The 24848-nt window shown below is 43.1% G+C and overlaps 2 protein-coding genes across 13 annotated transcripts in view; both read left to right on the forward strand.

Annotated features, from left to right (window-relative positions):
• Nucleotides 1-5495: 5495 nt before the first annotated feature.
• Nucleotides 5496-18064, forward strand: LOC122871160. Of its 6 annotated transcripts, none has more exons than XM_044185895.1 (6): nucleotides 5506-5698; nucleotides 12188-13198; nucleotides 13580-15676; nucleotides 16043-17167; nucleotides 17296-17358; nucleotides 17512-18064. In XM_044185895.1, the coding sequence occupies exons 2-6, from the start codon at nucleotides 12235-12237 to the stop codon at nucleotides 17562-17564; spliced, it is 4302 nt and encodes a 1433-aa protein (XP_044041830.1). In that variant the 5' UTR covers nucleotides 5506-5698; nucleotides 12188-12234; the 3' UTR covers nucleotides 17565-18064. The 6 variants fall into 6 exon arrangements, with proteins under 6 accessions (XP_044041829.1, XP_044041830.1, XP_044041831.1 ...); XM_044185896.1 differs by having other exon boundaries at nucleotides 13580-15612; nucleotides 15979-17167; XM_044185893.1 differs by having other exon boundaries at nucleotides 13580-17167.
• A 1970-nt stretch (nucleotides 18065-20034) lies between these two features.
• Nucleotides 20035-24848, forward strand: part of dennd5b (DENN/MADD domain containing 5B) — a 92277-nt gene continuing 87463 nt past the window's right edge. For 2 of the 7 annotated variants that reach the window (XM_044185897.1, XM_044185901.1), the window contains exon 1: nucleotides 20039-20622. In XM_044185897.1, coding sequence (XP_044041832.1) covers nucleotides 20514-20622 — 109 coding nt within the window. In that variant the 5' untranslated portion in view covers nucleotides 20039-20513. Of the gene's footprint in view, nucleotides 20623-21600; nucleotides 21792-24848 lie in introns of all 7 variants that reach the window. The other 5 variants (XM_044185902.1, XM_044185904.1, XM_044185898.1 and 2 more) reach the window with 5 other exon arrangements.

Below are 24848 nucleotides of genomic sequence, written 5' to 3' on the forward strand. Positions count from 1 at the left end.
TTGGTTCACGCAAACTCCGCCTACCCTCCCACATCTTTCCAATTCATTCACACCTCACTCTGCACCGGACAGACAACAGAGAAGGACGTGTCTTTTGCTCCTGAAAGATTAGATTTTACAGATGGTAAATTTGTCATTTATTTTTATACTTTTGATACTATTGATTTCACTTAAATGATTGAATTATTTAATCATATTATTTCATTTACAGGGTTTTTCATTCCCACACCTACTTTACTACCATTCGCTCCTGCTCACCACGTGTGCTTCACGCTCATTGGCTCCTGCTAACCACGCCTGCTTCATGCTCATTGGTCCACGCATAACGCCACGCACTTCCGGAGGGACGGAGGGAGGATCCGGGGGACGGGGGGTTTAATATTTAATCAAAGGTCAAAGGTCACCATCCATCATCCGTCAATTAAAAAGTGACAGAAAGTATTGTTTATCTCTCTCTCTAACTTGTTTTAATACTCTTTTTTTCACCTAGTCTTCTGTGTACATTTAATGAATATACTGCATAAGTGCACAAGTTAGTTATGTGATATATTCATAATATAGTCATAGCACACGGCACATTTCATGAAATCCACTACATCAATCCTTAACTTAAGTAAAAGTAGCAATACCACACTGTGAAAATACTCCACTACAAGTAAAAGTCCTGCATTTAAAACCTTACGTAAGAAAAAGTATGTAAGTATTATCAGCAAAATGTACTCAAAGTATGAAAAATAAAAGTACTAATTCTGCCAAACAATTGTCCCTGTCAGTGTTTTACTATTATATATATGATGTTTTTAATATTACTGCTGCATTAATGTGTATGTTACATTTTACTGCTGTAGATGTTTAGGTTGTGCTATTTTTACACTTTATATACTGTTGGGTTAGTTTAATCTACATCAGTGCATTATAAGATCATCCTATGTTTGTAGCGTTATTGCATAAGGCTCGTGTCAGCGCATTTGTTTATTTGTGGACGAAAAGTCTGGAGAGAAGCTAATCCTTAATTTGGCATTTATTAAGCATTGGAGGATCAAAACATATCTTGTACAAGGATCTTTTCTATTCAGTAAACCACAGTCAGCAAGCTGTTAGTATGTAGCCAACATCCTTGTCTCATGTCACAGACAGGCAGGGACACCGAGATGGAGACAGAAGGAGTTTATTTGAGGTGACAGCCGGAGTTAGCGGGTATGGAGAGAGGGATAGTCTGTAGGAGGGAGATCGCTGGAGGCAAGCAGGGAGATCACAGGAGAAAGACAGGCTGGTGATCATGGGAGACAGACAGGCTGGAGATCAGTGAATCTCCAGTGTATCTCCAGTGAAGATTCACTGAATAGCCACACGAGACTGGACAACCCCAGGAGACTGGAAAACTCAGAAGACTGGAGAAACACAGGAAACTATCGAACTGAGGTTTTCTATCGACTGGTATGAGGAGTCCTAGATATGAATGAGGTCGGACCCTGACTGAGGTGAGTAGTGTGCTTTTGTACCGGCTGCTTTTGTATCCGGGGAACTAGCCGGAGTCTGGGCAGGTGTGGAGCTGGGGACCTCGGGCAGACGGCCCGGGGGCTGGCCAGGCGAGGAGCTTGGGAACTCGGGCGGACGACCAAGAGCTTGGACCCGGGTGGAGCTGGTCACCTCGGGCGGACGACCAGGAGCTTGGACCCGGTCGAAGCTGGTCACCTTGGGTGGACGGCAGCAAAGGCTGGGTCCCTCTGGAGGCCTACCGGCCGGACAAGGAGCCAGCAACAGGACAGCAGAAAGGGAGGGCCTCCGAGCTGGCAACCGCTGGCTGGGCCTCCAGGCTGGAAACCGGTGGCTGGGCCTCAGAACTGGAGGCTGGAAGCGGCGGCTGGGCCTCGGGACTGGAGGCTGGAGGCTGGCGGTGGCGGCTGGGCCTCGGGACTGGAGGCTGGAGGTCGCTGTGATCCAGCGGGGACTGGAGGAGGTTGCTGCAGCGCTGGGACTGGGACTGGCGATCAGCTGAGAGTCAGAGCAGGCGAGCAGATGGGGAGCGGCAAAGCCAAGGAGCTGGGAGGCTGCTGAGGCTGCGGAGCTGGGACCGGAGGAGGCAAGCAGCTGGGAGGCTGAGCAGGTGAGCCGCTGGGAGGCTGAGCAGGCGAGCCGCTGGGAGGCAGAGGTGTGGGATGAGGACTGGCTGATGACCCTATACCCGGTGGGCCAAACTCATTGCCGAGCAGTGTTAAGATCCGGCCCAAAGAGTTGAGGACTGCCTCGTCCTCGTCCGCTCCTACGGATCCCGCCCAGCTCAGTGCCGGGCCGACTAGCCGGAGCACAATGAAGGCTACCTTAGACCATTCAGTCGGGAACTGGGATGGATATAGGTGGAAGACCAGGTACCACTTCACCAGAAACTCCTCGCCCTCCCCCACTGAGCCTGAGAAGGTCCCCAGTTGCGCCATCTTGCTAGCCACCAGAAGTGGTGAAGGGTGGTTGAGGAAGTACCTCTGGACCAGACTCTCCAGGTCCAGGAAGGGGCCACTGGGACCATGGGCTGTCATCCCTGCGGTAACGGTTTGACCTTCTCTCACGTCACAGACAGGCAGGGACACCGAGATGGAGACAGAAGGAGTTTATTTGAGGTGACAGCCGGAGTTAGCGGGTATGGAGAGAGGGATTGTCTGTAGGAGGGAGATCGCTGGAGGCAAGCAGGGAGATCACGGGAGAAAGACAGGCTGGTGATCACTGGAGATACACTGTGGATTCACTGAATAGCCACAGGAGACTTGATAACCCCAGGAGCCTGGAAAACTCAGAAGACTGGAGAAACACAGGAAACTATTAAACTGAGGTTTTCTATCGACTAGTATGAGGAGTCCTAGATATGAATGAGGTTGGACCCTGACTGAGGTGAGTAGTGTGCTTTGGTACCGGCTGAGATTGGGACTAATGGGGAGCAGGAGTGTGATTTGGAGCAGGTGTGTGTGATTACTGGTTGTGAGGCCTGGCATATCTGTGACACCTAGGAAAGAGTGCTCTTCTTAACATTACACAGAGTTTTATAATAGAAAAGTGCAGTTATCTGACTGGTTGTAAAAAGAAGGGGGGGGGGGAGCTGTGGTTTAGACTTGGCTTTCCCTTGTTGGTGCACAGGCTGGTCCCAGCCTCTTGGCACACAATTCCACCCATCTTGAGGTGACAGCACCCAAGGGGGAGGAACCCTACACTTCCTGTTAGTGTTACGGACAGAAGGGCAGGAGACGCCGAGGTGGGGTTTTATTGGATACAGCAATGAACACACAGTACGCAGGTAAGTGGTGAATGATGGAGCAGTAGGGAAGAACTAGCGGAGCACTGATACCATCCCTTGTAGGATGGAGGAGGATGTTGGGAACCGGAGTAGCACACACAGGAGATAGGAGAACTCACGACTGGACGAGGGAACACAGGAGTGGAGGTACGCACTGGTGTAGATCAGGAAATTAGTCCGAACAGTGTTTGTCGTCTTTGGAAAGAGTCCTTAGTATTAACAAGACCGGACAACTGGCTGAGGTGAGTAGTGTGTCTTTATACTAGTGGTGATGAGGTGCTGACGGGTAGTAGGTGTGTGTGATATGGAGCAGGTGCGTATGATATGGAGCAGGTGCGTGTGTGTGGTTAGTACTCTGGTAAGGGAGTGCGCTGTGATTGAATGACTGTGGAGCCTGGCATGTCCGTGACAGTTAGTGAGTTGTTTACTGACCTTGCGCTGCTCCCCATAACTGCTACATCTCCTTGTGGTCATAAGTACATAACGTCCTCACTACATGATGTTCTTTCTGATATTCCCGTTTCTTTGTATAAATGTAAGCCTGTTTGCAACAACTAATCAACTTTTCCCTGCAGGTCAAGTCTGCAGGACAACACTTTGAATTGATAAGCCTCATGCCCTGCATGTGTGTACAAAAGTTTCAACATGGTTATGATACAATAGGCGTGCAATCTTCGTTTAAGTTTTTGATTCTCACACTCGACCCATCTACGTCAAATGTGAAGCACGTGATAAGATACTGTACATAAAGTTGCTTAAAAAGCCATTATTTAGCAGGTCAAAAGGCTTTGATGTTGGTTGCAACCTGGGAACTTTACCCAGTAGAGAATAACACAGGATGTTTTGCACAGCAAGAGATACAGAGTACAACCACTAGCATAGGTCATGCAGGTGCTGCAATATGTTGTACAGGATGCTGTGGTTAAGTGTGGGCTGAGGCTGCTGTGGCAACTGCCACTGTCAGCAAGAGGTGCAAACTGCCCGAGTTGGAAACAGAGTTCTTATTTAATTCTCATTCTTTTGTGTTCCTTTTTCATTGTTTGATTATTGTCCTTTTTGTGTATCAAAGTTCAGTGGGGCTTCAAAGGCTTTGGCCATATTTCATGTTGCTGGATCTCTCAACACCCGAAAGAAAGAAATCCTGATCTCCACGCTACAATTTTATTCAATAAAAATTGAGAGACCAACGGAGGTTGTTTGACGACAGGGAATACAATACAGCAGCTCCGAACTAAAGAACCAAAGAAAATCTTTAGTCAAAGGCAGCCCTACTAGTGTTACTGCGCCTTAACTCAGTAACTGAAATCGATCAACAAACCAATCACAAGAAATAATGATTTTCACAAATATGAATTTATTATTCTTAATGAATTAAGATGATTTTATAAAATGATAAAATATGTTTTTGTACCAGTGTATAACTCTGACTCTAACTATGACTCTTAAGGAGAACATCGCCTCTGTCTCGCTCCTCGCCGTGGGCACGTCGTAGCAAGCTAGCCAGTAGCATTGGTCATTAGCAAACATTGTGTAAATAAGCAACCTTTACTTTCTCCCACAATTTACGTGACGTGCCAAGCAGCACTTTGTTTTTTTTTGTATCCGTAATCCTTGAGGCCAGGAACATAGAAAAGAGGGATCCCAGAAAGTACAAAAAAAGTATCTCCACCACAGACATTCATCCACTGCAGGCGGACACTAAACTTTCTGTCCCACAAATTCCTCACTTTTTCTTTGTTCAGTTTCCAGGTGAATGTTGCCCTCATTTGCATAAAGTTAAACATGTTCAAAGTTGTTCCTTCTCCTCTTCTCTCTCCTCCGCCCTCCTGCCTGTAACCCGGAAATTGATCTCAGCCCGCCATCTTGAAGGACATCTAAATTCCCTAAAATGCCCTGCGAAACAATTCCCTCGTGTCGGGTTGAGAGTGAGGGCAGACTTCTTTACCAAAGACTTTTTCACACATACTTTACTTCAGCAACGTCTTCAGAGTTAAAATATATACATTCAGTAATAATGATAATAACAATGATGGAGTACATTTTGTGAGATACAATTGTATTTGAGTTGTCTAAAGCGTGGACAAAGATTATATTTAAGTTAGAAGCTCTTTTGTCACAACGTATCCAGCTCACTTGATGTTTGCCCCTCTTCATCCAGTGAGCATAAAAAACCCACCAATCAGAGCTCACGCTGAACGTCATATAAATTGTCCGGTCGTCTCCCTCCCTCCTCACTTTGAAACGTCCGGTTCAGACTCACATATGTTTACGGATAACAATCATTCCGATGGGACTTCTTTCTGTTATGCGGTGAAAATTCACCGTAGCAAAATATTATAGGACCTTTACAACGGTTTTGAGTAAGCTTTGGGACTGTTGAGAAATGTGTCTGATACGGTGAAATGCGGAAATACGGTAAGTAATGTTGAGCGTAATGTTAAGCTTCGACATTTGTCTTTTTTCTTTTAACGTTTGTTTAAATGTGACAAACGGAGATTTTACCGTTTGTCACACCATGAAAACGCGTATTGGACATAATACACCTAGCTGTACATGTGACGCAGTTTAAAATGTAAGGTTAAAATTACCGTTAGCGTTCTAAAACTTCCTGAAATGAAAGTAACACGTGTAGCATTTTATTCGCTTTTCTAGTCCCTATAGGTATGCATTTGTAGTTAGCAAATCATTGAGACAAGAACTGGGCTTTGGCTAATTACATAATCAACAACTGAAATTATGCCCGAGCCAATTAGGTCTTTAAGTCGACGAAGAGAAGTGACCTAAACGTTTGGATAAGCTAGCATGGCCTCTCCTCGTATTTGAATAATTGCCTGTGTCTTGGAAACTCTCAATTTCATGCATGGTGAAGGGTATGTATGGTACTGTCACACAATTAGAATATTAACAACATTTTGTACTTGAAATGTTTGCATTTTTTGATTATAGGAACAGTTAGAACTAAAAAAAAAAACAACTTGTGGTGACAAAAGCAAATAGGGAATGTGAAGCGAGTACTAGCCAATCCGAGGGGAGTGCTGGTGTGGGAAGAAATAACGCGAATGAGAAGTTAACGTCACGCCGTGTTGAATTTTGGGTAGCTAGCATAATTTTGTTTGAGCGCCATGTTGCGAATATCCCGCTTCTGTGTGTTCTTTTTCTGCACACACAGCGTAGGGCAATAGACTGTAGGGGATTAACCATGGATGTATTGAGCTGGATACAGCGCCGCCGGTCAGACTTGCTTCCAAGAATTCCCAGTGGCTACTCGCGGTAAAGAACAATCCCCTGAGGCCCAAAAAGCGTTTTTACCCATAGGCCACCATTGTAAAAGAGAGGTATGTAAAACTGTTGAAAAGCCCCACGGGAGTTTAATCTTTGTAAAACTCATTCAACGCCTAGAAAAGATTATCTTTTTTCTGAATGACGTCACAGCTGAGTGGAACGAGGGTGCGTGCTACGCTGTACGGATGTGCAAAAAAGGGAAAACTGAATAAATGACACAAAGGCGAGCCTTTCTTCCACATGGAGATGTTTTGATTTTGTGTTTTTGCGTAGCATTTATTGGTCACTTGTTAGCTTTTGTTCTCTAACTCAGTTTTTTTTTTTCTATCCGATATATTAGCCACGTAATGACTAATATGTCACTAGGCGATTTTTCATCACTACCCCCGTTATACAGGTTTACTTCATACATATCCTGACATGTTTTGTGAAGAACTGTTTTGCAAGAGTTTCACCAATGCTTATTAACTCAGGATTCAAGAATTCCTGCGCACATCTGTTCAGATTAACTTGTAATGTAAAATTATCTATCTACACATGCAACAATATATAAAAAAAAAAAAATTAAAAAGACCATCTCAAAGTCCAACAGTTTGCACTCCTGGTCTGTTGGAATAGGCTATTTCATTCTTGAATGCTACATTATTCCTGCTCTGGTTGGCACCTGGAAAATAAAATAAATAGTCTTTCATTAGGAGTCATACAAAGTCATGTTATGATTTAGGAGTATGATCTGTGTAACATTTAGCATTAGCTTGGCCATGCTGGCCTAACATTAGCTACCTAAATTAGCTAGAAAAGCATGCACTTGCGGCCATAGAACACATCACACAACCTAAATGCCACTTTTTATAACTCTGAAAGTTGGATATGAATGCGTAAAAAATGTCCAATGTTCTACATTAATAACTTACCGATAAATTTGTAAAGAAGCCTTCTTCGTGACCGTGTGCTGTCTGTTGCTCGAGTCGACTGAATTCTCGAAAGATGCAAGACATGCACAGTCGGCCGATGAGAGAGAAATCCCTTCAATTAAATATTGTTAGTAACATGCAATGGTCAAAATTTGGTATTTCAACTGAAATTCTAATGAAATAAAATTGCCTACTTCAGCAGTAGAATTAAAATGGTGAAAGAACCTACTAGAAATCTCCCCTCCACAGTTACACTGTCATTCTGTGGGAAACACTGTATATTTGTTAAGCTCTGAGCTGCTCCCATTAACCAAGCATAGGCTATATGGTTTAAGTTGTCTCTAAGAGAGAGAGTGGAATATGTTGCCTGCCAATAAATAAACAGTTGTCAATTATTTCTCATCTCTTAATTTTAATACTTTTAAGAACAGGTAAATAATGCTACACAATAAATAAAAGGCTTCATATTTGGAAATTTCTTGAAATAATTTAAAAGGATGTTAGCCTGGGGAATAAGCCCCGCAATGGGAGGGAGCTTCCCAGGGATTATAAATTAATGTATTGTGCTTTAGTCGTCAGTGTCTGTGTTCATGAATTGGGTTGTGTACCAAACTCTGTAGTACTGACGTAATTCGGTCGGTACCCTTATAAGTACAGAGTACCGATTCACGTTAAATCAGTTGGTCCCAAATTTCTGTACCTGAGGAGTGAGAGTGCATCTGGGTGAGAGTAAAGTATAGAAAGAATGAGAGAAATTATGTCACGCCTGCTGCTTGTTCAAGTCACAGGGACACGAGTATGTGGTTTCAACAAGATTCGATACTATTTGGTACTGGGTTATTTCAGCCGATGCCTTTTTTTTTTTTTTTTTAAGGTATCGAGTACCGCTACCCAGCCCTATTTGTCAGTGAATAAAGGCTGCAGCTTCTCAAGACCAAAATAAAGCTCCTGTGTGTTTCCTAACAGCTGGAATAGCATCGATATGACGATCAGCTCCGCCTACGTTGAGGGGCTACTTTCCACTATCTAAATCACACACTCAGCAGCATTATGCTGGTATTGTTTGGTTCAGTGTAAAAAAGCAAAGAAGGCATAATGAAGGCTCTTTACGGCAGTATTGCAGGATCTCTGTGTAAAAAGAGCTACTGAGTCAGGGCAGTGGTGAGCTGAAAGCGGTCGCAAGTGTGGGTACACTTTTCAAAACTCGAGGCAGACAACACTCGCTGCATAAGCTGGCCAGGGCAACACGTCTAACATGAGGAAACACGTGGTCGAACACAAAATGTATCTAAAAGCTGAACGGGGTACCGTGTTTGCTAGTCTGAAAGCCAAGTCCCCAGCAGCCAGTGTTAGCCGGCAGCCAGCAGGAGGAAGTTAACTTACCCTCCGTGGATGACTAAACTTTAAGTGAGGCAGTGAGGTAAAATGTTCTAAATAAATAACAATGTTGAAATTGGGAAGTTTGGACTCATTTTAGGTTGTGCCTAGGTGAGGTACAACATGACACTGCCATGGTGGACCGGTGTGTGTATTACACACTTTGGCATAATACTGGGTTGCAGCCGCAGACTGGCAAGCAAGCGATAGTTTAGCGGTGTATCTGATGTCCAGTACGGTAAACAGTGTGTGAAACTAGGAGCGCTTGAGCACTGTTTAGATGTGCGTAGTGTGTGTTTGTGTGTCAAACTCTAACACAGACAGCAGAGGACAGAAGCAGAGCGCCCATAAATGACACCAAAACGCAGTAGAGACTCATAGCATAGTTTATTATGTTCATATGTTGTCATCACTGGTCCCCACAGAGGTCGCTGCTGGAAAGTGCGAGTTTGATTTTGTGCATGCGAAATGGGCCTTCAGCCCATTGTGTGCGTTTCCACTGCGGTCTAAAGACCCGCAAAGACTAGGCAAATTACCCCTATTAGGTTACACCCTCACACCTATATAACTCTGTTTTAACTTATTAAACACATCACCTGCTATTCAGCATGTCTTTTTTACATATATAGTAGTGAATATACTTGTTTTCAGATACAGGAACAGCCACTATACACACATTTACAAAATACAGCGTTTGTGTGCTTCAGCAGGAGGCAGGGGACAAGGGCTGCTGTTGGTCGCAGGAGGAAACACACTAGTCTGTGCAGCCTGCAGTGCAGTGTGCCCATCTGTTTCATCTGAAAAACTTGAAGAAAAATAAATGTTTTGTACGATCGATTTAGCCAACTCTTGTCTTAATACCATAATTCCACACCATTAGTGGTTGGGGTTAGCATGTAGTTAATGTTAGTTTTTGGCTAGGGTAGCAATAGCATGACAACGGTTAGCAATATAGCAGTTAACAAGCAGCATGTGGGCTGTATGTGATTTACCTTCAACTGAGCCAGCAATGCATCGATCCATGGTCAAACCACTTGCTGCTCCGCTGGTCGACGCTTGACTAATCAGAAATGTTCAGCGCAGCAAGCCCCACCCCGAAAGTCCCGGTACTTCTGAAAAGTACTACCCCCCATAGTGGCTGATGGCTGTCAGCTGGAAGTCAAATATCTAATTACAGAGTGTGGTACTCAAGCCCAGAGATTTCCAATCAGTTTCATGGAGGAGGTTGTGTTGAATGCTGAGCTGAAATCAACAAACAGCATCCTGATGTAGGTGGTGGTGTTCTCAAGGTGGGTGAAGACTGAGTGGAGGGCAGGGGAGATGACATCCTCTGTGGATCTGTTGGATCTGAAAGCAAACTGGTGAGGGTCCAGGCTGGCTGGGATGTTGTTCTTTATGTGCTGGAGAAGCAGTTTCTCAAAGCAGTTCATCAGAATGGGGGGGGGGGGGGCACAGGGTAGTTTAGACTAGTCACTGCAGACCTTTTTGGTACAGGGATGGTGGTGGCTGTCTTGAAGCAGGTGGGAACGCTCTCCTGTGACAGTGATATGTTAAAACTGTCAGTAATGTTCTTAGGACACGGCCAGGGATGTTATCAGGCCCAGCAGCTTCACTCATAATCACGCTCAGCAGGATTCCTCTTACATCATCTGTGGATACTGACAGTGGCCGGTCCTCAGGAGGTGGAGTAGACTTGACAGCTGACTCTTTGTTGGGAGATCAAAACGAGCATAAAATGTGTTTAGCTCATCTGGTAACGTGGCCTCACACATGATATCTTTGGTGTAGTTGGTGTTGAGGTCTCTCTCCAGTTTCTCCTGATGTCTCAGCTTTGCCTCCTTGATGCCAGCTTTCAGTTTCACTCTGGCGGTGTTGTAAGCTTCCTCGTCTCCTGACCGAAAAACAGCTTTTTTGGCTCTGAGTAGAGCCCTCACCTTTCCATTCATCCAGGCTTTCTGGTCGGGGAATGATTTTGTCTGTTTTTACTGATGGTTTGAGCCTTTTTATCAGCTGGGTGTTAGTAGGCAGGAGAAGCAGGGACATATGGTCTGACTGACCAAAATGGGGCAGGGTAGTTTTGTAGCAGCCAGAAATGTTTGTGTACACATGGTTCCGGGTATATATTCCCCTGGTGGGGGTGTGGACATGCTTGTGAAACTTAGGTAAGACAGTTCTGAGGTCTGATTTTAAAATCACCAGCTGCAGTGAAAACACCATCTGGTTGTTTTGGCATGTGACTGCTGATGACCTCATACAGTTCCTGAAGTGCATTTTTGAATTAGCATCTGGAGGAATGTGAACAACAGCAACAAAAACACTGGTGAATTCTCTGGGCAGATAATAGGCTCAACATCTTAACAATAAAAATTCCACATCCGGGGAACAATGTCCATCCACTTGAACTGCGTTTGAGCACCAAGCGACGAAGGCAAACGGTAAAATGATTCCGACATCCTGGTTACACACTCACTTACCAGACTTGCTTTAGTGTGCGCACACAGTTTCTGTCCAATGCATTTATGAACGTTTGGGTGTGCTTGCCTTTAGTTTTACCTTTTTAAAAGAAAGTTGTTGATATAAGTCTGCTTATCTGTTGGCTTTTTTATTTTTATATTTTTACAACCTATCTGATCAGCTGACTGCTTTTTTTCTTGTTTTGTTTGTAGTGATGTTGCATGTTTGCAAAAAAGACAGTGGCAGACAGTAATGCATCTATTGCTTCTGTCAAAGTTTCCCATACTATGAACTTTTAAGAACCTACAGGGTTTAGGAGAGGTTGGCTGCTGGTCCTACTCTCTCTGCTCCATACGGTCAAAAAAAAACCAAAAACATCCCGCTGCTTGATTTGCTCCTGAATGCGAAGACGGACAGTTGACTGTGTAGACACTGGTCATTTCTAAACTTTTCTTTTGTTAGAGAAAATAAAATATTGTGATACTGCGTTTGGCCGTGCTGTCTGGCTATTTAGTGGAAAAAAATTGCTCACTACTTAAACTATGGTACTCCCAACACTGTGCATACAATCAATAGTTTACATGTACAGAGACATGACAAGGCAGGGAAATGCAAGTCACATTCTGAATCAGGTTGTATATATTGAAGCAAACGTCCTTGTAATGCTTATCTAAACGCATGTCCTGCGTTATTGTGGTGTTGGCCGTATTGCAAACCAGCTGTTGCATTCCTTCCCCTCAAGAGTCCCCTACAAGCAGAACCAGAGACAAAGGATCCATGTAAAGTTTTGGGTTGTTAAGTTCCCATAGTGGAAAAGGCCTGTGTTGTATTGAATGTGAAAACAGCCAACCACTAATTTTCCTTTTTTGTTTCCTAGACCTGAGAATCGCTTAACTGAAGTCATCATTTGAAAGACTGCTGTACATGCAATGCAATCTGGATGTCCACACAGCCAAGGAGGGGCCTATCCTGCGTTCTAACACCGGAGTAACCTTGGTGCTTTCACTTCACCTCAGGACAACAATGTTACACCTGAATAGTGGACAACCAAGGGAATGTTGCAAGCGAAACTTTCATAGACATTTCCCAAAAGGATCAGATTTGAACAATAATACTGGACTGCAGCAAAGACATTTAAATTGTGCCCTATCGGCTGGTACCAGTTCTGCCGCAGCGCAGGGAGACTTGGAGTGCCTTGGAAGCACAGCACAGACCTTTCCTTTACAGGATCAGTGCTCTTCTGTGCCTGAGCGTGAACAGCAGAGATCTTTCCCACTGCTGTGCACCCTACTGAAAGGAAATCCTCCGGATTTCAAATCCTTTATTACCACCCCGTCTTCTTCGTCAAAGGAAACAAATGCCAACATTAGACCGAATACCAGTACTAATTTTTCAGATGAACACTGCAGGAGTCAGCAAGTGAAAAGTTCACTAGCTGCTCTAAACTGTGGCCTGACTAGAACACAAAACCTAGATCATTCAGGAAGAACTCATTCCACCCCCCATGAGCAGGTCTTCCCTCCCTCTCTCAGCCCTCAGCTGTCCACAGACAAAGTCTCGACACTTGGAGAAATAGAACCACCTACAGATGACCAAATACAGGACTTTATTGCAAAAAAGCTTGTATATTTTCGGACCATTTTAACTCAGAAAAACAATTATGGACATGCACACTCCAATAAAGGGTGGAATTTTTGCACTAATGACAGGGACTTGACACTCCCATCTGACTGCATCATACCAAAGGCCAACAGTGTTGCCCATCTCCATTCTACCTCTACCTCTGACAAAGAAGATGTGATTCAGCAGTGCACTGCTGCAGTTGGACAAGCACTTCAAAAGGACAGTTCAAATGCTGACTTGTCTCTCAAGTCTAAACATTCAACAGGTACATTAGTCTCTGCTGTAGGAAACTCAACACACGCTCCTATAAATGAATCTGTTGAGAAGAGTGCATCGGCAGATTTTGATTTGCCAGTAAAACACTTGGATGTAACTATGCCTGCAAATGGCAATGGTAAACTTATTTATTCAGATGACTATGAAGATAAAACATTTGTCTGTAGCAGTGATGAAAGTTTCCATAGTAAGTGTAAGTACTTACAGAATGGCATGGCCACACTTCATTATTCATTAACTGCACTAAAGGAGCTGATTGCTAGTCTGGAGAATGTAGAGACCATTGCAGAGATGGACAACTTCTCTAAAGTCTTACTGCATCAATATTGGAATGGGGATACAGATAACATTCATTTCTTTACATCCACAGAATATCCACAAATTATGATGAAAGTTGCTGCTGCTTGCACAAAGACTGAAGATGAGAGTCCAGTGGTACTTACCGCACTGTCTAGAGTGACCTTGGATGAACTGACTGAGAAGCACCCCAGTTTAACGCTCAACTGCAGCTCGTCACAAGAAAAAAACAAGCCTCTTTGGTTAAATATCAACAAGAATTTGGATGACACAGACCAAGTGGTAGGTGTTTCTTGGGAACTCAAAGACATGACAGAGAAGCAGAAAGGAGATGCAGTGGAGGCAGGAGGGTTGGACAATGTGCAAGGTGTGACTGATGTCTCAGAGGATCTTCAAACCAAGTCAAGTTCAGTAGTATCTGAAAACAAAGCTTTTCAATTCGCATCACTACTTGAAAATCAAGATGCAAACACAAAGATCAGAGATCAACAGCTTTGTAGTGTTACCTGTGAGGATGTAATTGCGCATGCCACGCTGAATTCATCATTTGATCGAATTCAGATTCATAATCTAGTATCAAATCAAAGTGAAGGTCTGTGCAACAAAACAAGTCGTGAAGGTGTGAGGGAGGATGCAGGTTTTGTGTTTTCACACACTAATTTAAACAAAGTCAAAGAACAGACATCTCTATCTGAAGGCGAGGTTAAAGACGCACTCACTGTGAACATTTTAAAAGCTCCAGTCTATGAAGACATTTCAGATGATGAAGACATGTCACAGCTGCCCAGAAAACTCCTGGACTCAACGCATGAGGAATTAAGCCTTCCGGCACGTTTTAAAGACCCAGAGTATGAAGACATAAGTGAAGATGAAATGCCACAGATGTCTGTGGAGAGGCCTTCGCTTACACAAGTGCCTGAACAGAACCATATGCAGTCACCATTTGAAAATAAAGGCTATGGATATGTACAGGGCCAGGCTCAGATGAAGACAGAAATAGTTTCAGATGAGGAACTGACTTCAAAGAAGCAGGTTTCACCAAAGGCACAAACGCTTGATATAGCACAACATTGCTCTTGTCCATGTTCTGTTGAAACTGATGATGAATTTGAAGGTTTATTATGTCCTAAATGTGACAATAAGAGGCATCTGGGATGGCAAACAAACCACTGTGTTTCATGTAGTCCTTCCTCTGTTTTGAAAGATGAAGATGAGACTGATGATCAGATGGATGATTACTGGATAGTCATACCTATAAGCGTGTCAGACCTTAAATTTGAACCAGAAGATGAAGACCAGGATGGCCCAGTTCTGCTAGATGATGGTGAAACTGGAGACAAAGAAAGAAAGGATGAGACAAGTCCAACACACTGTGAGTTACATTGGCCAGCTCCAAAACCAGTTGCAGCTTCTGCTTCTGAGATAGATGTGTTTGACACAATTGAGAGCTTTCTACACGCGAATGCTAGAAAATCTAAAATGGACTCTGGGCGAGAACCACATACACCTCAGAACACGAGAGCATCTTACTCTGAGCCTGAAGACAGCTGTGAAACTGAAGACAGCTGTGATTACTCATCTGGATCAGAACACAACTATTTGACAGTGTCCAGGCAGTTGTTGAAGAAAAGGTCAGCACCTCTGCCCCCAGAGACAAATGATTCTATGTCTGAAAAAGAGGGTGAAGATAATGAGATTACAAATGTGCAAAAAAGTCAAACCAGGAGCTTAGACAAGTTGGGTTGTATGCAAAAACTTAGACAGCTGATTGAAGCCAAAGCTGCCTCTAATCAAGTTCAACCCAAGACCGAAGGACAAAAGATTGCAAAAAATGATTATATAATAATCCTTGATTCTGACACAGAGGATGAAGGTGACCAAAACTACAAAAAGAAGACAAACAGGAAGAGATTATTCTCTTCATGCTCAGAGGACAGTGGAGATGCCCCTTGTAGTCAACAAAAGAGACATTCACCTGAAGCTGCAGACAGTGAGTATGAAACTGCTAAAGCAAAGCTCCAAGAAACCAGACTGTCTTCTGCAGACTCGTCACTGCCACAGCACCAGTCTAAGCTTCACCATACAGAGTTTAAAGAAGGGATGCAGGATGCAGGCTCTGACCTGTCGCACGGTACAGAAAAGAGTGGGCAGCTGATTGAAACCAAAGCTGGTTCTATGCATGTTCGAAAGAAGACCAACAAACGAGAGATTTCAAAAAATGAAAGTGTAATAATCCTTGATTCTGACACAGAGGATGAAGGTGACCAAAACTACAAAAAGAAGACAAACAGAAAGAGATTATTCTCTTCATGCTCAGAGGACAGTGGAGATGCCCCTTGTAGTCAACAAAAGAGACATTCACCTGAAGCTGCTAAAGCAAAGCTCCAAGAAACCAGACTGTCTTCTGCAGACTCGTCACTGCCACAGCACCAGTCTAAGCTTCACCATACAGAGTTTAAAGAAGGGATGCAGGATGCAGGCTCTGACCTGTCGCACGGTACAGAAAAGAGTGGGCAGCTGATTGAAACCAAAGCTGGTTCTACGCATGTTCGAAAGAAGACCAACAGACAGACAACCTCAAAAAGAATTGTTGTCCATGATTCTGACAAAGTTTTTAAAGAAAACTTCAGTAAAAAGAAGGCAAAAACAAAAAATATACACTCAAGATCAGAGGACAGTGGTGATTCCTTATTTGCTACACAAAACAAACCAACTGAAACTATGGACCATCTTTGTGGAACTGCCAATGAAAAGCCTGAAAAAAACACACTGTCATCTAAAGGTTTACCAGAGAAGCAGCCCCAGTCTGCAGACTCCACTTCAAATCCTGATCCTGTGATTCCTCGCCTTGTTGTTCAGAAGTCTTCTCAACCCAAAGACTACTTGACACTTTTAAAAGACTCTAGAGTCCACAGGCAGGAGCAAGATGAAACTTGGGCTCCAACGACCTCCGCAGCAACTAGAAAACAGACTGACTCCCCTGAAATGCATAGGAGGCATTTGCACAGAAATAAAAAAGGAAGATTTGTGTCCAAACCAAAACTTGCAAATGATAAACACCATGCAACAAAGAATAAGGTTCAGGCCAACGTAACAAAACCCAGACTGGTTTCAAGACCTAGCCAGGAAGGTCCTTCCACCTCCACCAGTAGCTTGTCTTCAACAAGTGGGAAACTTTCTGAAGCCAGGCAAAGCTTAGCTTCCTCAAGAGGTTTGTCGCAGTCTGGAGAACCCTTCGCCTCCTCTAGTCTTCCTAAATCTAAGCAGAGTACATCTATTCCCAGACTACACTTGTCTTCATCTGAACTACAGCGGTCTCACTCTTACAGCAGCCCGTCAACATTAGATCATCCGTACACTCCCACAATAGGCCCATCGTATTCTGCAACCATGCAATCATCAGCAAGGAAACAAGTGACCAACGATTGGCAGCAGAGCTTTTTCCCAATCAGAAGAGACAGAAAAACTAGCTTGGAGGAGGACTTGAGAACCACGAATCATAATTCGTGGAGAGAAGGTAGACCAGGACCTAGTCACTATGACAGGGCAACCAGACAGAGGCACAACTCCCACGAGTCTGCAACCCGCCTGATGAAGAAGACCAAGAGTGATGCCATACAGTGGACAAAAGCCATAAGTCGGGACGCTCCAAGGGAACAAAGTGTGTTCTTTTGAAGTTTCTAAAATGTATTTTTAATTACCCTTAATAAATTCCTATGATAGTCTAATCAAGTTATTTTTAATGTCTCTAATCTGAATGCATGTTCCTAACCCTCATTTTTACCATAGGATGCTCTGTGGGTGATGGTTACAAGTGGTCAGAGAAGCCAACAGTGGCAAAGCCAACGAAAGGTGATACTTAGCATTTTCCCTAACAATACTCATTCTCTTACAGCCAACCGATGCACTATGCGGTTTCACCAGGTTTTCTGGTTTCTGAGATACAGGTGTAATCCTTTTTTATTTATTTTTTCTTCTCTTGTTCTCTGCTATATTTCACTGTAGGTTCTGGCAGGGAGGGGAAGAAGTGTAGCTCCCCTCCAAGTCTCCATCTGTGAGGGAAAAGGTGCCAGTGTCTACGAATCAAACTTGTGTAACTCCCACAGGGACAGGCGATGGATGGGCCAAAACAGCTGTTACTGTTGTTAGAACTGATTCTGTCTCTGTACTATACACAGATGCTTTGGAAATGACAGACAACTTTATACCTATATTAGAAAACTGAATATTCTGTATTTTAACTTTTGTGTGTGTGTGTGTATCTCTGCTGTTAGTGGTAATGTCATTGTTTTTGAAGGTTTTGGTATCAACTGAAACTGCATGTTCTTTTTTACCAGCTACCTCAAAATGGATATTTGTCATCTATTTGTTCTTTATTTGTGCTCTGAATACTGTCCAAACTTGAAACTTCTCAGATATATCACATTCTTCCCCCTTTTTTAAGTTGAAAGTGTTTTTTTGTGTTTTGAAAACTTGGCTCCGATGACACTAAGCTTAAGGGCAATGTTGTATTACTTTTTAAAATGTTAATGTCAAAATACATAAAGTCTTAAATGGATCCATTGTTGTTGTTTGGATTGTGTGTACTTCTATTTCACCACTAGAGGGAGACATTGCACTATATATTGCACAACCATGTTGTGAGCTGTATTGTTATCTGATTAGGAACAGCAGTAGCTATATTGCCTGTCGGGGTGGTTACATGTTAAATAAATTGTGGCACCATAGTATTGAGATTGCATCGTACATTTCAACAGCAGAAGCTGGTGTCCGTGTCATCAGAGGAGCCTGAACACCGTCTGTCACCCAGCAGTCTTGCATCACAAAGTCTTGAGGGAATTTTGTGTAACTGTAATATCATATCTGATGAAGAAACAAAGTAAATATTGTAATTTTTTATAGAAAGATATGAATTCATGGTCATTGTGATAAAGTTTTAGTTGACCATTACAGGCAACCTCCTGTTTGTTTCAGTGGGCCACAAAAGAAGAATTTTTATATTTAATGTGTGTGTGTAGATATATATATCAAAGTGTACAGCATTTTGCAATAAAACTTAAGAACCAAAATGCACAACAAAGGTAAAGTATAATATAATAAGTGGTCATTAATGTTTTGTTGGGGTTTTTTGTTGCATGGATTAAGGGGAAAAGACTAAAACTTACCAAATACCATGAAAGTCACTCCTGAATTTGTAAGTTAAAATAACCTTAATATTTCCTTAAGGTGCAAATTTAGGCTGGCTTTGTTACTTTGTAAATGTTACAGGACTGACCCTGATTTGGGACTTAATAATAAAGAGCAGGGACAAATTAAAGGAAAAGCTGAATAAAAGAGTGGAGAAACACATCACATGCAGGTGCTTCTTGCAGCAGGGCTCGGTGAGGATGGAAATGATGATGAATGAACTGCTCCGGCCTTTACAGTCACCAGATCTCCACCCAGTGGAGCATCTGTGAAAGATTTTGGCCCAGGGTGTAAGACAGTGCTCTCCATAACATCAAATGATATAAACTTTGATCAGCAGATCTGTGGAGTGATGTCTGTTTCTTTCTACCTGCTGTACTCAGGTCTGTCTTGATCTCAGTGAGCTGGCCTGAGTAAATAGCTTGTAAATATAAATGAGGGAACATCTTGTGGAGGTGTTGACTTCTGGGGGTTTCCACCAACAGGTAATGCACCTGGGAATACATGAAATGCACACTGATTAAATATTCAAGTGCTAGATACAAATAAAATAAACATAACCCAAAGTGAATTAACACGAAACAAACGTAGACACTAAATATTACGTTTCTTAAAGAAACTCGAGCGTTTCGGCGGGGCGGGTGATGGCCAACAACCTGAAGTCCGTCCGCTGACTGGGAGAGAGTGAACATTTACCATAATGTCTAAACATTTAGGATCATTCAGCTACACCTAGCAGGGCCGCAGTGTTGCTGTGTCCATAGTGCATGCCAATCCTGTGCAAATACATCACGTCGCCTACAGTCTTTAGTGAAATTCTAATTCAACACGCACAGCAACACATCAGTTTTAGCCGATATATTTCTTCAGATGACACACTGATGCCCTGGCCCCAGAGAGCAGGCCACACCAAGCAGCCCCAACAAAAGCATGTAGTTTGAAACATTGTTTGTTTTATTCATATGCTTTACGCCAAATGCTACAACATCCATACTGGTCTATACATTCTGATATACATGTTCAGTGTTTTGTAATATCATTCTTATTTAATAACTGAATTAATAATTACATGTAGTCACAACATTTTACCCCACAGCTTGTCTTTTACTGTACGTTGGACTGCCATATTAAATATAATAGAATATAATAAAGTTCAGATAGTCACTGATTGCGGCCCAATAAAGAATTGCGACGTCCCTGGCCAAACACTGGTAATGACAAATAGACGAAGGAGTGCATATGAATTGTATTCTAAGACTTATATGTCCTTTAGCGCAGCAGCATGGGTGTAAAAGTGAAGCAGTAGCCTATTTGCTCTGCTCGAAGGTAGCATGGCGTTATGTCAGCGCATTAATATCTGCATTAAGCGGCCGCAGGTGCGTTTACTGGCGAAATAAGACTCGGACAGGACTCAGTCAGTCGGCCACTTAGGAGAGCGGGCAAAGGCTAATGACCACTTTCTGTTCTGTCATTAGTAAAAAGAAACACACTCGGCCCTCGGTGTCCGTGAACAGACCGAATGGAGGACTAGATTTGAATATCCCGCCCTGCCAGGCGACTCCTCCACCGAGGCGGAGACTCACCGCGCTGTCCCCTCCAACACAGTGTCGGGAAGCTCCGTTGGCACGGTCCGCTTCCAGCGAGCTATCACTGAAACAACGTTTAAAAGCAACTGCGGTGGATTACGAAGCTTGTAGGCTAGTTACAGCTAGGAACCGACACAGAAGAGCAGTTTTCTCCAGTTTTCCCTTCTTTTTTTTCTCCTGGAAATGTGTCGCTTGGAGAACTAGGAGCGGACACCGCTGCACACCGAAGCCGGGATGAGTGGGAGCTCCGCGGTGTCCGGCGCGGCGCCCTGCCGCTTCGCCCACTACTTTGTTATCTGTGGGATAGACACAGAAACTGGACTGGAACCGGACGAATTAGCAGGTATGAGCTTTCTGGTGGAACCGCAACAGTCCTCCAGCTCAACACATTTTAGGAATATTGTTGACTAAAGATATCCCTCCACCGCTATGCATGTTATATTCAGTGATGAGCTACATTATGATACAAACTACAAAACCCGTTACGGTCAGCAGCCTAAACTGAGAAAGCTGTAAGTCTTTTTATTTAAACTCATCACCATTAGTGGCACACAGCCCCCGAATACCTAATAATGGGCTCATGGTGTCCTCTACAGAGTAGTTGTGTTGTAAGAAAGCACTGCATATAGCCATAAACACAGATAAAGAAAGGCTTACAGCAGCGTTAAGGTGTCAGCGGGTTTGTTGACGTCCTTGGAGTCTCGGCAGCACCTCTGCCCAGTGAACGGGTGTCATTTAAGGTGGGTGAGCTTCTTGTGTGTTAATAGCGTGAGAGATCACCAGTATTTTGTGTAAATGTTTTAATCTGATTTGAGCTTCCTGTGCTCCTCTGTACTGCTCCGAACCCAGTCAAAGTGAAACTACTGTTCATAAGTGTACTGTAGTTTTTACTCACTGTGTTTTCCAAATACAATCTGAGATTATCTTTGGTCTCACGCACAAAATACAGTCTCCTGTAGAAACCTGAGCCATATTCTGCTTGTTTGAAAGCCATTTTAATGAACTTTAATAGCAAAATAAACCCTACAAATCAGATTTAGTCAAAGCAAGGTCTCCCTGTAATTCTCATTGAGCAGATTGTACATGTTGTTTGAGTCTTGCTGGTTAAACAAGCAAAAGCAGACTTGCATTTAAAGCTGCCACACGTGTGGTTAAAGTAGGTGATGCTGCCTCCACAGCAGGATCATTGTTTTATTAACAACGGAGCAGAGCGCAGTGTGGATTCAGGGGTTGCAGATGTCCTGCTACACCACTGCTTGGACCCTTTGATTAATACCTGTCTATCTGATAGTAGGATTCCTGTTGTTGTGCTTATTCCTAGGGATCAGAACTCTTTCCTCTTCCAGTGCCATCCTCCTCAGCCGAGACTCCTGCCAGTACAACTGTGGTGTTGCAGCTGTTTACTCTGTCACCAGATACATTCAGTCACTGGCTCAGTTACTACTTTTTGACAAGCTTTACCCTCTGGATGTGGTTCTAACAGCATAGAGGGTTGTGTGCTGTGTTGCTGAGGTATTGCATCACAGTCAAATTGGTAGCTTCTGTCTGTGCTACTGAGTCTCTGGGCCAAAGTTCAGAATAGCAAAGTCTATGTGTGTGTCGAAAGTGAGCTGGGATTTTTGCATGATATCAAGTGGACTGTTCAAATATATATATATATATATATATATATTTTAGTGACACATTTTCCAGAGTTCTTTAGTGTTTTTGTGTGTTGGTTACTGCATGTGAGACTTTGTTTATGTCTCCAGGTGTTCTGTCGGTTTGGAAGGATCGTGTGTGTGTGTGTGTGTGTGTGTGTGTGTGTGTGTTGCCCTCGGACTCTGAGGTGACACTGATAGACTTCCACCATACTGAGTCCATGCTGTCTGTTCTGCTAACACCAATCACCCTAGCTTGCTGAGCATCTGGTGTGTGTGTGTGTGTGTGTGTGTGTGTTTTAACTATGGGAAAAGTTAACAGTCAGTGATGGTGTTAAACAAGGGCTGACGATTATTTCTGCAAACAATTTTTCTCAATTGATTGTTTTGTCTGTAAAATGTAAAAATATTGTAAAAAGTGCCCATCGCAATTTCCCAGAGCCCAAGGTGATGTCAGATGTCTTCTTTTGTTCAACTAACAGTCCAAAACCCAAAAATGTTAAGTTTACTGTTGTAGAAAACTAAGGAAACCACCAAATCCAAAGAGAATTTTGGCATTTTCTCTTTAAAAATGACTCGAAATAATTAATCAAAATAATTGCTGATTAATTTTCTGCCGATCGATTAATCGACTTATCATTGCATCTCTGGGTTAAATTATCAACATTTCTGTGAGAACAAATCAGTGATTCACGTACATCCACATAACATACAGTAACTATTAAACAAATAGTGAGGGGGGTGTCGATGATGTCATTAATGTTGTAGTTGATGAGATCATGTGAAGTAGCACATCTTCAAGGGGGCTCAGCGCTGTTCTCCCCAGACATGATTACCTACTCATATGGTTCATATTGCGATGCTGCCACCTGTGAAATTTACAACTCTGATTTAAGACCATATTCCTTCTTATTATCAAGGTTTTGACCCATGCGTCTGAGTAGGAGAATGTTCTGGGACGATGAAAAGAAATGACCAGAATCTTTGTTTTATGTCCTCTCATTCTTTGAGGTTCTGTTGCACAGTGACATTTGGCTAATTCACATTTTGTTCAGGATAAATAATCTTGACCCCTGTAAAAAAAAATTCTGAGGACCCTAGTTCTCAGTTTTTCAGTTTCTTAACCGGGACCTCAACATACTAAAATCTGTTCAAGGCCGGTATCCAGTTCTTGTAATACATCAATGGCCAACACGCACACCTCCCAAATGTCAGCAACGCAGTGTATGGACCTGCGTGTCAAGCAAGCTGATTGGTTAGATCCAGCCCCTGTTGGATGGCGGGTCCAAAATGGAAAAAGAAAAAGCACATGAATGTGTATTTTAAAATCTATACAAGTATAAAAACCATGCAAACATCTGTGTGTGAATGAACCCCGTGCACATTCACCCCCATCTCTTCATCATCTGCCTCAGCTTCTACACGTCATTGGAGATCATTTACAATTCTGATCAGGCCTGTTACGGGCCTCCCCCATGACGCGCCATCAGCCGGACGACACTAATGCTGCCATGACTGATATCAACATGTTGCCTTTGGCGCTCCATAAACCTCATTTTTTGTCAAGCGCATGGCTACATCTCAGCACCCCGACATATTCTTGTACCCTGAGTTGGAGGCAGCCATAATTGCAATGACCCACATCAAGCAGCATTCTATGCCTTTGCTTATTTTAGGCTGCAGCTCCCCTCCTCCCTGCTCTTTGTGTGGCAGTGTGGCCTTATTTCCCTCAGCCCATTGTTCTAGTGAGACAGAGGGCCAGACTTCCTTTAGACCTACCTCGGGCTCCTTCATGGTTTACACTGCCCTCTCTTTCTCTGTCTGTGTGCGATTCTACTTTTTACACGATCACACAGCATTTAACTCCGTTATTTCAACTCAGGCCCTGTTATAGATTCTGAACTCTTTAGTCCCAGGCTTGAATGCTAATTAGCTAGTTTAATTCCACCCATAAATAGCTTTGTCAGTCCAGACACCCACCCCATACCATGCCATTGAGCCTCAGTGGTATAAATACACCCTGGCTGGCATACAGAGCCTGAAATAGTCCCTGCATTCTAACACCAGATGCATTTAGGGTCAGCAGCATTGTGGAGTTGAAAGGTGAGAGGAGTCAAGAAGGGGAGGGAGATGTTTGGCATGCTAGTTGTAGATGGAGATAAGAGTCCCATGCAGCTACAGTGTGAGATGTGTGCCGTCTTCTGCCCCTGCTGGGGAGGTGAGTGTAGCAGCTGGAGCTCTGATTGCACACCAGACATAAGTCAACCAGACTTTCTTATTATATCGATGAGGATGATGGTTGCAGTGCAACAACAAACCTTTGTTTCTTAATTCCTCCGGTCATAGGTTTCTTTTCCGTGTTCGACTTTGTTTTTTTAAAATGGAGGACAGAATAAAGAGTTATTACTATTGACGGGATCTCCAAATTTTAATGGAGCAACTAACAAATATTTTTATTATTGATTATCTGTCCATCATTTTTCAACTTATTGTTCAGGCTACAAAATTTCAGAAAATGAAAAAGTGAAAAATGGCTGTCACAATTTCCCACAGTCCAAGGTGACCTCTTCACATGTCTTATAGGATATTTTAGCTGCTAACTTTAGCTTTTGATAGCTACAGTGGTAATGTTCTCCATAGAGATGGAGAGGTCTACATATTGTCGCTATCCAGTGAAAACCATGTATTTCCAAATTTGGTCATTTTGAATTTCTGAGATAAAGTGAAGGATTAAATTATAGGTAGAAACAAATCTCCTACTTCTGAAGCTAAAAAACATAACCCTCCCCACCCCCCCCAAAGTTAAGCTGTTTTCTTGACTCATGAAGGGCTGACATTTTGGAGATACATGGTTGACATGGATGACAGCGATGATATGTGATGGATTGTAATATGACACTGACTAGATAGGAGTTTGGTTTTAGTCATG

Source organism: Siniperca chuatsi, linkage group LG23 (assembly GCF_020085105.1).
Source record: "Siniperca chuatsi isolate FFG_IHB_CAS linkage group LG23, ASM2008510v1, whole genome shotgun sequence".
Classification (NCBI taxonomy): Eukaryota; Metazoa; Chordata; class Actinopteri; order Centrarchiformes; family Sinipercidae; genus Siniperca; species Siniperca chuatsi.

Excerpts from the sequence above, each read along its gene's own strand:
- LOC122871160 (XM_044185889.1), top strand. The coding sequence starts at position 12,235 with ATGCAATGCAATCTGGATGTCCACACAGCCAAGGAGGGGCCTATCCTG. Across the intron at positions 17,168-17,295 it reads GGACGCTCCAAGGGAACAAA|GATGCTCTGTGGGTGATGGT; the intron begins GTGTGTTCTTTT and ends TTTTTACCATAG. Across the intron at positions 17,359-17,511 it reads AGTGGCAAAGCCAACGAAAG|GTTCTGGCAGGGAGGGGAAG; the intron begins GTGATACTTAGC and ends ATTTCACTGTAG.